This window comes from Lepus europaeus, chromosome 11, assembly GCF_033115175.1.
Source record: "Lepus europaeus isolate LE1 chromosome 11, mLepTim1.pri, whole genome shotgun sequence".
In the NCBI taxonomy this organism is placed as follows: Eukaryota; Metazoa; Chordata; class Mammalia; order Lagomorpha; family Leporidae; genus Lepus; species Lepus europaeus.
In genome coordinates this window covers 23,969,477-23,981,575 of record NC_084837.1, presented here as the reverse complement: position 1 = coordinate 23,981,575, position 12,099 = coordinate 23,969,477, and the positions used below count along the sequence as shown (strand labels likewise).

General features: G+C 50.0%; 1 protein-coding gene across 1 annotated transcript in view; it reads right to left on the bottom strand.

Annotated features, from left to right (window-relative positions):
- Positions 1–12,099, bottom strand: part of NID2 (nidogen 2) — a 62,634-nt gene that overhangs the window by 36,563 nt on the left and 13,972 nt on the right. Inside the window, exon 4 of the mRNA XM_062205130.1 lies at positions 5,746–6,389. Within this exon, the coding sequence (XP_062061114.1) occupies positions 5,746–6,389 (644 nt within the window). The remainder of the gene's footprint in view (positions 1–5,745; positions 6,390–12,099) is intronic.

The window sequence follows — 12,099 nt, the reverse complement described above, 5'->3', positions numbered from 1 at the left end:
CATTGACTGGGCACTCACTCTAGGCCTGGCAGCGGAGACAGAGCTGGAAACGAGAGAGATAAGCAACCAAGAAAGTTCGTATTCTGACCTGGATTTTCCTGGGCAGCAGTCAATAGTTACTTGGTAGGAATGGATGTGGTAAGAATTGTGCAGAAAAAGAAAGCCTGGAAGAGGGGCCAGTGCTGTGGTGTGGTAGGTTAAGCCACCACCTGCAGTGCCAGCATCCCAAATGGGCACCAGTTCAAGTCTCTGCTGCTCTATTTTCTATCCAGCTCCTGCTAATGCAGTTGGCAAAGCAGCAGAAGATGGCCCAAGGGCTTGGGTCCCTGCCACCCATGTGGGAGACCCAGATGAAGCTTCTGGCTCCTTGCTTCAGCCTGACCCAGCCTTGGCCCATTGCAGCCATTCGGGGAGTGAACCAGCAAATGGAAGACTTTTCTCTCTCCCTGTAACTCTGCCTTTCAAATAAATAAATCAATCTTTAAAAAAAAGCAGCAAGCCAGCAAGCAAGCATGGAAGGACAAGCAGGTGAGAACAGACAGGTGCGTTGTGATATCTGAGGCCGTGTACCCAGGGACAAAGCCAGGAGATGAGTTTTGTGCAGAGGCCTAGAGCAGGTCAGGGAGGGAGCCGCATGGACAGGCAAGGCCAGGCTCTCGCTGTGCCCTGCAGGAGGGGCCTGAGGCCAGGTGGGAGGAGAGGGAGGGGAGGGCTTGGGCTGCACACTGAGATGAGGATACCCTGATCTGACTAAGGGTACACTGAGGGCAAGCTGGTGTCCTGGTGGTGGGACATGATGGTACAGAAGATAGGAAGGGATGGGATCTGAGAATATTCTGGAGATCTGCCCAAGGTGGGTTGGATACAGCAGGTACTGGGAAAGGGGGAGCTTCATTGCTGTGCAGAAGCAGGTGCACAGGTGAATAGGTGTTCAGCCAACAGCCAAGGGGCGTCCGAGAAGTTCAGCCTGGCCTTGACAGTGACTTATGGCTGCAGCCAAGCATCACTCGGGCTCACAGGGGCAGCAACATTTCTCCTCGGTCGATTCCAAGACCAGCTGGAGATGATGCTGAATGCCAGTTCTAAGCCCATCTCAGACCTGCCATCTGCAACTGCGTGAGGTTGGACCCCAGCCACCCCGTGGCCCTCTAGCCATGCCCCGTGACCTGGGGGTAACACATAAGAGTCACCAGCCTCCCATATCTGAGCTGGGGACTGTGCATCCATGTCACAAATGAGTTCAGTGGCCGCGGGGTAGGGAGAAGGCCAGAGGAGGCGCTTGAGTTCACTGCTGGCCATCAGAGAACCGGAGGTCAGTGCTTACGGCTCACAGGGCCTTGAGCCATGAGATGGCCACGTGAAGGCCCCTTGGGGCAGGGGTCAGGCAGAAGCCCAGCGGGAGGGCACCTGCCCTGACAGGGAGAAATAAGACGCCGCAGGCTTCCAGGGCAGGAAAACCCAGACTCCCTGCCAAGGTGACTTCTCCAATTTCTGCAGTGACTGCAGCTCCACTCAAAGACAGTCCACTACCTGAAGGCTGGAGGCTGGACAGGGTGGCAAGTGAGAACATCCAAAGAAAAGGTCGTCATCTCAGGGGTCATGTGTCCGCCCCTTTACCCCACTGTTCTCAGTGTATGAAGTGACTTCAAAAAGTTCATGGGAAATGGAATTCCAAGATAAGTTTATTTGGTACAATCTTGGAGTCCATGCATAGTTTTTTTTCATAATATGAATTTTCCATGAACTTTTTGAAGACTCATTGTATACATGGGTTTCAAAATTCTTTAGCACCAAAATCAACTTCTGTTTAATTCCGTTTTCCAAAGCTGTTTTTGAAGAATGCTCACATTTCCCCACAGGCTTCCTCATTCTGGCAAAAATATCATCCATCCATTTTATAGATAACAAAACTGAGGGTCACAGAGATGAAATGACCTTCCCATCAGACCGACAGTACTCAAGTTCGGTGGCTATCAGAATCACCATGGGATCTGGCTAAAAACAATGCAGATTACGGCTCAGAGTAAAGCTGGGGAGTCAGTGTGTTTAACCGGGGGCCCAGGTGTGTGAGACAAAGGTGGAATAGAGCTCACACCTGAAGAAGGTCAGTTTTCACCTATCTCTCTCCCAACCTTACTCCGGGTGGCTGTAGCTGGCCAGTCTGGGACCCACCATCTGCAGCAACAGAGAGACAGGTGTGCAGGCATCTCAGGGCACGGGGTGGGGTGAACGCTGGCCAGGGTCCAGTCAGCTCTACTGGTTGCTGTTCACTGAGGTTCGGAGTTGCTAAAGCAATCCTAACACAAGGATTTTAAAATACTCTCTTGTATTCCATGCAATGCATTTCTTTACTCCTCGCCTCTCCTTTAATAGAAAGCAAAATGGGGTGAGGACAGTGAAGATAAACAGCACCAGCAGCTGCCAAAGTTCTTGAGGCTTGGCCTAACAGGGAGTTTTTAACAAAGATGGAAACCCTGCTCTGCCCTCACCCTGAGCCATCCTCCCATCACCACTTTTCCAGAAACACTTGAGCACTCATCTCTGGTCCCTGGCCTGCCTACCCTCTCCACGGTGGGTTCTGGCCCAGCTACAGGAGCCGGCCCGGCCGCAGGGGAAGCCCACTGTCCCAGGAGGTACAGGGCTTTGTGCTGGGGCACTCTGTGAGCTGGAGCAACTTTTGCTTCTAACACCTTTTATTGCTACCTCAAGAAAAACAAGTGACCTTTTCTTCCCAGAAAGATGGACTGCTTAGAAAAACTAAGAAAGAAAGAAACTAAGAAAGAAAAAAAAAAAAACTAAGAAAGAAAAACTTAGAAAAAGCTAGGGGTGGACATTTGGGTGGTTAAGACGCTGCCTGGGACACCTGCATGCCACAGGGTGTACCTGGGGTTGAGTCCTGCCTCGGCTCCCTGATTTCAGCTTCCTGCAAATGCACACCTGGGAGGCAGCAGATGATGGCTCAAACAGCTGAGTCCCTGCCACCCATGAGAGAGACCAGGATTGCCTTCTGGGCTCCTGGCTTTGGCCTCGCCCAGCCCTGGCTCTTGCAAGTATCTGGGGACTGACCCAGCAGATGGAAGTTCTCTCTGGCCGTGTCTCTGCACCCCATTTCACAATGCCTGGGTTTAATATTCAGCTCTGCTCCTGATTCCAGCTTCCAGCTAATGCAGACCCTGGGAGGCAGCAGGGAAGGCTCAGTTAGTTGGGTCTCTGCCTCCTATACGGGAGACCTGGATAGAGATCTGGGCTCCTGGCTTCTACCTGGCCCACATCCAGCTATTGAGGGCATTTGGGAAGTGAATCACCAGATGGGACTGCTCTGTCTCTCCGTCACTCAAATAACCTAAAACACATACACACACGGCTGCTGGGGCTCCCTGGAAAAACAAGACACCCAAGAGAAATGATGCTTCTATGTCCACCGTGTCACTGCAGGGTCTACAGCGGATAGAAGCAGAACAAATGGTCAACATCCGTGAGGCCAAATAGAGTGTGACAGACTCTTGGCTGGTGTCGACGTGATCTGAAAAGAATCTAGAGTTCTGAAGGAAAAGTCCGTAAGCAGATCCCCTGGAAAGAGGAGGAGAGGAGAGATCTTTCTAGGACTTTCAGCGTTAATATCCTGGTTCAGCAAGACGTCTACTAGGAGGCTTAAAAGGGAAACTCGGCTGGGCTTGGTGCTTCCCGTGCCTGATGTAAGTTCTCCCAACTCCGCCCCCAGGTCTGCGCTGTCTGTGTTTTACAGCCGAGCCATGCACGGGTCAAACAGAGCACGTGTTTGGCATCCGGCACACGGCAGAGCTGGGAAGGAAGCCGAAGGGCACTTGGCACCAGAGCCCGCGTGCCTCCAGCTTCGTCAGCGGAGGGCCAGGCGGCGGCCTCACCGCTGCTTCTTAGGGTCTCGGCCAGCCCAGCACCCCCAGCTTCCCAGGGGGAATCCCTGACAGACCTCTGGGGCACCAATGTTCTATTTGAAAAAAGGATCGACTGGCCCCCAGTGTTACCTAACAATTCCATGCTCCCTAGACCCCCTACTTCAAAACGCTGCTCTGGCTTTTTCTCTGAGGTCCAAAGTCTGCTAGTTGGATTTTTTTTTTTTCCCTGAAGGTCTCAGTGGACTCAACAGCTTTCTTCAAACGCATTTTGCCATTTCTAAGGTGTCAGTGGCCGCCTCCCTCCAGCAGCTGGTCAGTGTCACAGCTCACAGCTGCCAGGGTGGACAGTGCTGTTTCCTAGTCGTTTGCATCCTCCGCACGCGCCTGGCACGCCAATTGCAGCGTCTCCCACCCCACGGCCCCAGCACCTCCTTCGTGGATGACCCCGGGGGGCTGCTTTTCTGTAGTCCCAACTCTTTCCAGTGCAGGAAACCTCAACTACTCCATGCAAAGGATGCTCAGAAATGCATTTTCCCCTCCAAGTCCCTTCATGAACATCTTGACTACCTGCCTTGAACGTTTCCTTAGCCATAGGAAACTCACCCTGAACATCCTTAAAATGATTATCGGGGGGACTGGCAGGTTGAGCAAGCTCAGCCTGTGCAGCCTGGCCCCGGGCTCGAGGGAAGGGAAGCTCCTGTGTAATAAGCACCACTGTTGTGATCCGCCCAAGCCTGGCCCACGCCCATGGCTTTAAAGCTTCTACAATCAGCAACCGTGGCCACCGTGAATTGAGACACAGATGTGCATCCCGCATAGCATGCCCCCAACACGGTCGTGAGAAATTGGAGGTTTTCGAGATCCAGAAACTGCCTCAGCTCAGAGTCCACAGTTAAACTGGACACCAGCGCTCTCCCTGATACACTTTAGGGGTTGCCACTTTGGTCACAAAGCACCTTCTCCAAGCAAACGCCTGCTGACCAACACCACGCCGGAAGCACCCAGAAGGCGCTCTCTGCTGGGTCAGCATGTGTTTGCCCTCCCCTCTCCCCCAACAGGGACAGGAAACAGAAAAGCTGGGGGGATGCAGGCTGGAGGGAGGGAATGTTGGCTCACAAGAAAGCCTGCACCTCTGACCTCTCTCAGAACCTGGAACAAATGCAACAGCCTTGTGGTCAGTTTTCCGTCCCGTCTTTCCCAGCCCTGGCTGGGAAGAAGGAGCAGCCAGGACCAGTGAGCCCCAGGAGGAAGCCACAGGGGCTCGTGGCCGGGCTCAGGAGTCCCTCGCTCCTCTCGCTTGGCTCCGCCAGTCTCAGAATGAGGACGCGGCCCCAGGGAGTTGAACGCCACAGCTGCAGAGCCATGAACCAGACACAACACACACAGGTGGTCCCGATCTGCTGCCCCCCCCCACCGGCTCTCCTCCCCCACACACCTCCCCCAGGTCTCTCTAACCACGGCGAGCACAGTACAGCTCTGTGTCTCTGCAGCTTGTGGCTGCCAACCAGGACCTGGGGCCCTGGGCCGCCGGACCGCGCAGGAAACCTCCGGCCGCGCTGCCCTTGCTGAACTCCCAGACCAAACTCCTCAATACCCTGCAGAGCCCAGCTGTCGCTGGCAGCCCGCTCTCCCAGGCTCACCTCACGAGGCCCGCTTACTTTAAAAAAAAAAAAAAAAAACCACATTATTAATGGTCAAGAGCCTCCAGGCGAATCTGCCTGCCAAGATTCCCTTGGCAAAGGAAACTGACTCCATCTCCTTAACAGTGAGTGAAAACCCATCCCAACCTTCCTCTTGCCAAACTTGGCACCCACGCTCCCGGGCGCCAGATGAGTCGCAGCTCCGGGCAACGTGAGCAGAACACACTCACCCTTGGCATTGGGAGTGATGTCCTCTTCCACTCCTGCCACAGAGCGCCCGCCACCCGAGAGGCTGGGGACAGAGTAACGAGCCCCCGCATCATCGGGGTGCCGCGTGGGGGCCTCCTGGGCTGGAGCCACCGAGTCTCCATCCACTGCTGGCACAACCACACTCCCGGCCCCTGGCTGGCCCAGCGGCTGAGCTCCGGGTCTCCATTCCGGGCTTGGTACCTCCTGGAGCTGGGCTTCCTGTTTGCTCGGAGGCTCCCCAGCGGTGGATTCCGAGTGTGGGTGGGATGGCTGTTCACTTGACGCTGGAGGAGGTAGTGGAGAGGCCAGATCAGAGTCTGGGGGAGAGAGTCCACCTGCTTCAGGCCCCGAGTCGGCGCTGGAGTGGAAGGCGATGTCCACGGTGGCCGCCTCGGCCTCAGCTGGCGGGTATTCAACCTCCTCTTCATTTTCATCATAGTAATCCAGACTGTCCTCAGGGTGGTCGGCCTTCAGGGCCACGGCGTGGCTGAAGGGATGTTTCAGGGGAGCCGATGAGTGGGCAGCGGACAGAGCTCCTCCCACGGCTGCAGGGCGGACATTGTCCAGCGAGGAGGCGCTGCCGATGTGAAAAGCCCACAGGCCTGGAATGCCCACGTTGCTCAACCTAAATAAGAAGGAAACAGGTCACTGTTACCAACATGACCAACACGTCCACTCGCCCGTGTTCCTGTAAAAGTCAGCCACTATTTCATTTTACGCTATCTTTTTAAATCTATTTGAAAAGCAGAGAGCCAAAGAGAGACACAGATCTCCCATCCTCTGCTTCACTCCCCCAATGCCTGAAATAGCTGGGGCTGGGCCAGGCCGAGGCAGGACCCTGGAACTCAATCTGTCTCCTACGTGCGTGCCACGGGGCCGAGAACTTGGGCCGTCACCTACTGCCTCCCAAGGTGCACATTGGTAGGAAGCTGGAATCAGAAGCAGAGCCGGGACTCGACCCCAGGCACTTCAATATGAGAGACAGGCATCACGGGCAGCATTTCAACTGCTGTGCCAGGCATTTCATTTGAACACTGAAAAGCTCTCAAGACCATGTTTGGAATTTTTACTAGTGCACAAACACCACCAAAGACAAGACTCACATAACCAAAAGGATTACATGGGAAATCTGATATAAATACCTTTTAACCTGATGTTTCAAATGTCTGACCATCACGTTATAAACCTGCTCTACCAACCAAATGTTGGATCTGAGGCCAGCAGGTTAAGCTGCATCTGGGGATGCCAGCATCCTATATCGGAGTGCTGGTTCGAGTCCCAGCTACTCTGCTTTCCATCTGGCTCCCTGCTAACATGCCCAGGAAAGCAACGGATGATGGCCCAAGTCCCTGGGCCCCTGCTACACATGTGGGAGACCCAGATGAAGTTCTGGGCTCCTTGCTTTGGCCTGGCCCACCCCTGCCTGTTGCAGTCATTTGGGGACTGAACTAGTAGATGGAAAATCTCTCTCTCTCTCTCTGTTGTTCTCCTTCTGTCACTTTGCCTTTCAAATAAATAAATCTTTAACAAATTAAAAAAAAAAAAATCTGGTTCTTTGAAAACCAGCAGGGAAGCTGGTGCTGTGACATAGCAGGTGAAGCTGCAGCCTGCAGTGCCGGCGTCCCGCACGAGACTGGTTCGGGTCCTGGCTGCTCCACTTCTGATCCAGATCACTCTATAGCCTGGGAAAGCAGTAAAGGACAGCCCAAATCCTTAGGCCCCTGCACCTGCGTGGGAGACCTGGAAGAAGTTCCTGGCTCCTGGCTTCAGACTGGCCCAGCTCTGGTCAATGCAGCCATTTGGGGAGTGAAACAGTGGATGGAAGATGTCTCTGTCTCTGTCTCTGTCTCTCTCTCTCTCTCTCTCTCTCTCTCTCTCTCTGCCTCTTTTTAACTATGCCTTTCAAATAAATAAAATCAAATATTTAAAAAAAAAAGAAATAAAACCAACAGGGGCTATGGGAATATTTTACCCTTCATCTACTTGTCTAAAAACATGTAACACACCCAATAAAATGTATGATTACAAATTTTTTCCAAATCCTCCAACAGTAAAAACTACCATATGCTTTTGGTCCTGTGCCAGCCCGCCCACCAAGGTGCAATATTTTTCATTGTGCAAGGTAGAGGTGGCAATCAGGCCTGATTTTAGAGGAAAACTTAGGTGTAGAGAAGTCAACTGTCTAGTTAGTCACATAACTAGTAATTGGCAGGGTCCAGACCGAATGCAATGCTAACAGTAAAGCCCATGTTCTGAACACGGCTCTGCATCATATTATGGTGGAAAACCAATGCACCAGAAACCTGAATTATTGGTGCCCGACAGAATATGAAAGATATTGTGCTATTCACTTGGATTATCAATGAATTCATCAGATAATGCTGAATTCATGTAAAAAAAAAATACCAAGGAACACAAAAGCCTAAGTCTAAAAAACTCACTGAGCAAACACATAACAGAGTTCAGGGGAAGATAAGAATACAGCTTAGTCACAATGCAAGGCGACCATCGGTGAGAAGTCTTTCCAGAAACATCTGGAAACAGATCACTCATTTTCTCCACTGGAGAAGAACATGCATTCCATTTGGTCTTCCAAATACTACAACAGTGCGCGATTTTAGTCAGCAATGTATTCTGAAGAGAACAATTTCTTGTAAGATTTCCAAAAATAAGGAAAAACTTGAGCAAACAAGGGTCTGGCTAGCTTGAATGCATCAGTTTTTGTCCTCTTCTGGTGTACATACCAAAGATCATGCTCCAATTTTCTCATGCTATGAGTTTCTTCAAAATCAACAACAAGGAATAACAGTGAATGACTAGTAAGATAATAAGAAATTCACCAAGGGGCTGGTGCTGTGGTGCAGTGGGTTAAAGCCCCAGCCTGCAGCGACAGCATCCCGTATCGGCACCGGTTCGAGTCCCAGCTGCTCCACTTCCAATCCAGCTGTCTGCTTATGACCTGGGAAATCAAGTTCTTGGGCCCCTACACACACGTGGGAGACCTGGAAGAAGCTCCGGGCTCCTAATTTGGGATCGGCTTGGCTCCAGCCATCGTGGCCATTTGGAGAGTGAACCAATAAATGGAAGACCTCTCTTTCTCTCTGTCTCTACCTCTCTGTAACTTTTTCAAGTAAATAAAATAAATCCTTAAAAAAATTCATTGAATTACTTAAGAACAAGAGACCTTTACTAATTTGTTGGTGTGGATATCTATAGCAATAATAGTTTTCAATACAATTTATGAATGTCTTTCTCTTTTATGCATGCGTATTTGGATGCATATGTACAAGGATATTTTTTAAAATTGGAAAATGGAATTAAAAGTTTATTTTAGTGTGAAGATTTAAAAATCCACACATTGTCTTCTCACCATACGCATTTTACATGAACTCTTATTTATTTTGGAAAGGCACAGAGACAGAGAGCGCTCCCATTTGCTAGTTCACTCCCCAAATGCTGCAGTGGGCTGGGCTGGAGCCAGGAAATCCCTGTCTCCCACACGGATGTCAGGGATCCACTACTGGAGCTGTCACTGCTGTTCCCAGGGTCTGCACAGGCAGAAGCAGGACTTGGGAGTCAGAGCTGGGATTCAAATACAGGCACTCCAGCATGGGGGACAGGCATCTGAACCACTGGGCCGGACGCCTGCCTCCTCCAGGAAGCTTGCAAAGACCTTTCATATATGCTGCTGCTGCTGCTGCTGCAGCTCATTTAGGGAAAGAGGAGCACAGAGGACAAAATTGTGATCCTGTGTGTAACACGCAGTAAGTTCCTAAGAATGGACAGTGGTGTTTTTTGGCAAGCAAACAAAGAAAACTAAAGAAGATAAGAGAAAAATCTTAGGGATCGGAGGCAATGGAGCTGATGACCACATCAGAGGTGTTACAGCTGTGAAGTGTCTGCTCGAAGTTAGAAAACTGAAGAGCTTCAAAGGGGAGGGAAACATAAATTAGAGCAGATAAAAGCTAAATAACTTTATAATTAAATATAAATTGCTACTCTGGCTTTTGTCACTGTGCATGATGGGAAATTAAGCAATCTGGGTTTATGCTAAAAATCCAAGGTCATTTGGAGAGCTCAGTGATAGAAAGAATTTATTTCCTCGAAAGGGAAACTGGGTCACAAAAAGGGAAAGTCAGTGCCTTCCTTCCGGGGCTGCTGTGTATTTAATAAGGAAGTCACACAACATGCTTAGCACGGGCCCTGCACATACAACTACTTAGTTACTGCTGTTCTCTTCCATGAGATAGAATATTACCATCTCAAAAATGCCAATGTGTGCATTCCTGTTTAGATTTGAAGAGTATGACATTAAGAATTCTATAATTTATGGCCTTTGCATTTACAATTTAAGATTTTTATTTATTTGAAAGGCAGAGTTACACACAGAGAGGCGAGAGAGAGAGAGAGAGAAACATCCTCCATCCACTGATTCACTCCCAAGATGGCTGCAATGGTGAGGGCTGGGCCAGGGTGAAGCCAGGAGTCTGGGGCTTTTTCTGGTTCTCTCATGTGACTGCGGGGGCTCAAGGATTTGGTCCATCTTCCGCTGCTTTCCCAGGCCATAGTAGAGAGCTAGATCGGAAGTGGAGCAGCTGGGACCTGAACTAGCGCCCATATGAGATGACGGTGTCACAGGCAGTGGCTTAACCCAATACACCACTACACCAGCCCCTACATTTACAATTTTAAGACAAGTTTGAAAAAGGGAAAGATTCCACTTACCAGGAAAAAAAAAACTTTACTGAAGTTTTAAGGAGTGAACTGGCATGATGCTTATGACTTACTTTAAAACAATTAAACCAGGGCCGGCACCGTGGCTCAACAGGCTAATCCTCTGTCTAGCGGCGCCAGCACACCAGTTTCTAGTCCCGGTTGCCCCTCTTCCAGGCCAGCTCTCTGCTATGGCCCAGGAGTGCAGTGGAGGATGGCCCAAGTGCTTGGGCCCCGCACCCCATGGGAGACCAGGAGAAGCACCTGGCTCCTGCCTTCGGATCAGCATGCTGCACCAGCCGCAGCATGCTGGCTGCAGCAGCCATTGGAGGGTGAACCCACGGCAAAAGGAAGACCTTTCTCTCTGTCTCTCTCTCACTGTCCACTCTGCCTGTCAAAAAAAAAAAAAAAGTACAATATATATATATAAAAAAAAAAAACAATTAAACCAAAAAATAAATAAGGAGGAATATGGCAAAATGCTTACAATTTATAAATCAAGGTAATGGGGATTTGAATGCTCATTTAGCTATTCCCTCCATATTTCTGTGTATGTAAAAATAAAATAGGACATTATATTGAGGGGCATTTATAGAATTTTGAAGTAGAGAAGGTCTTTCTAAAAATAGCATCAGAACCCAAAATCGTAAAAGAAAACATCAGTAACTTCAACAACCTGAAACTTACAACTTTTAACTCTTAAAGACAACTGGACAAACTATTCAGAGTATGAGATAAATATCCTTGCCATATTTTTCTTATCTATAAAAGTGCTTTCTAAACAATACAAAACAGCAAAGATATGGGTGTGTGTTTTATTAGTAATCAAAGATATTAGTGAAAATAAGAACTTTTTTATGTGTATGATTTGCGAAAATTAAGATGACAAAAAAGCTTACAGGGAGCAGACCTGTCAGTCACAGCTTGACACTGCTGGTGGCAATGTTCTGTGGTGCAGGAGCACACATTATTACCGTCCTGCAAACACTCCAGATGGGTACTTGGCCGCTATGCAGTGCAGTCAGATGTGGTTAGCATGCCTGCATTCCACCTGGAATGCCCACGTGTGAGGCCTGGCTCTGCTCTCAATCCCAGCCCTTCTAATGCCTGGGAGGCAGCAGGTGATGGCTCCAACAGCTGGCTCCCAGCTTGGGCCCAGCTCAGCCCTGGCCACTGCAGGCACATGGGGAAGAAGGCAGCACATAAGTAAACAGCTGTTTCTTTCTTTCTAAGATTTATTTACTTATTTGAAAGAATAGAATTCGAAAGAGAGACACGGGGAGATGGGGGGCGTGAGGGAGAGAGAGAGAGAGATCTTCCATTTACTGGTTCACTCCCCAAATGGCCCCAGTGGCTGGAGCTGGGCCAGTCCAAAGCCAGGAGCTTTTTCCGGGTCTCCACTGTGCGTGCCAGGCATCATTTTCTGCTGCTTTCCCAGGCACAATAGTAGGAAGCTGGATCAGAAGTGCAGCAGCCGAGACTTGAACCAGTGTCCATATGGGATGCCGGTGCTGCAGGTGGTAGCTTAACCTGCTGCACCACAGTGCTACCCCAAAAGCTCTCTGTTTCTCCCTCATCATCATCTCTCTCTCTCATTCTCAAATTAATAAAAATATTTTAAA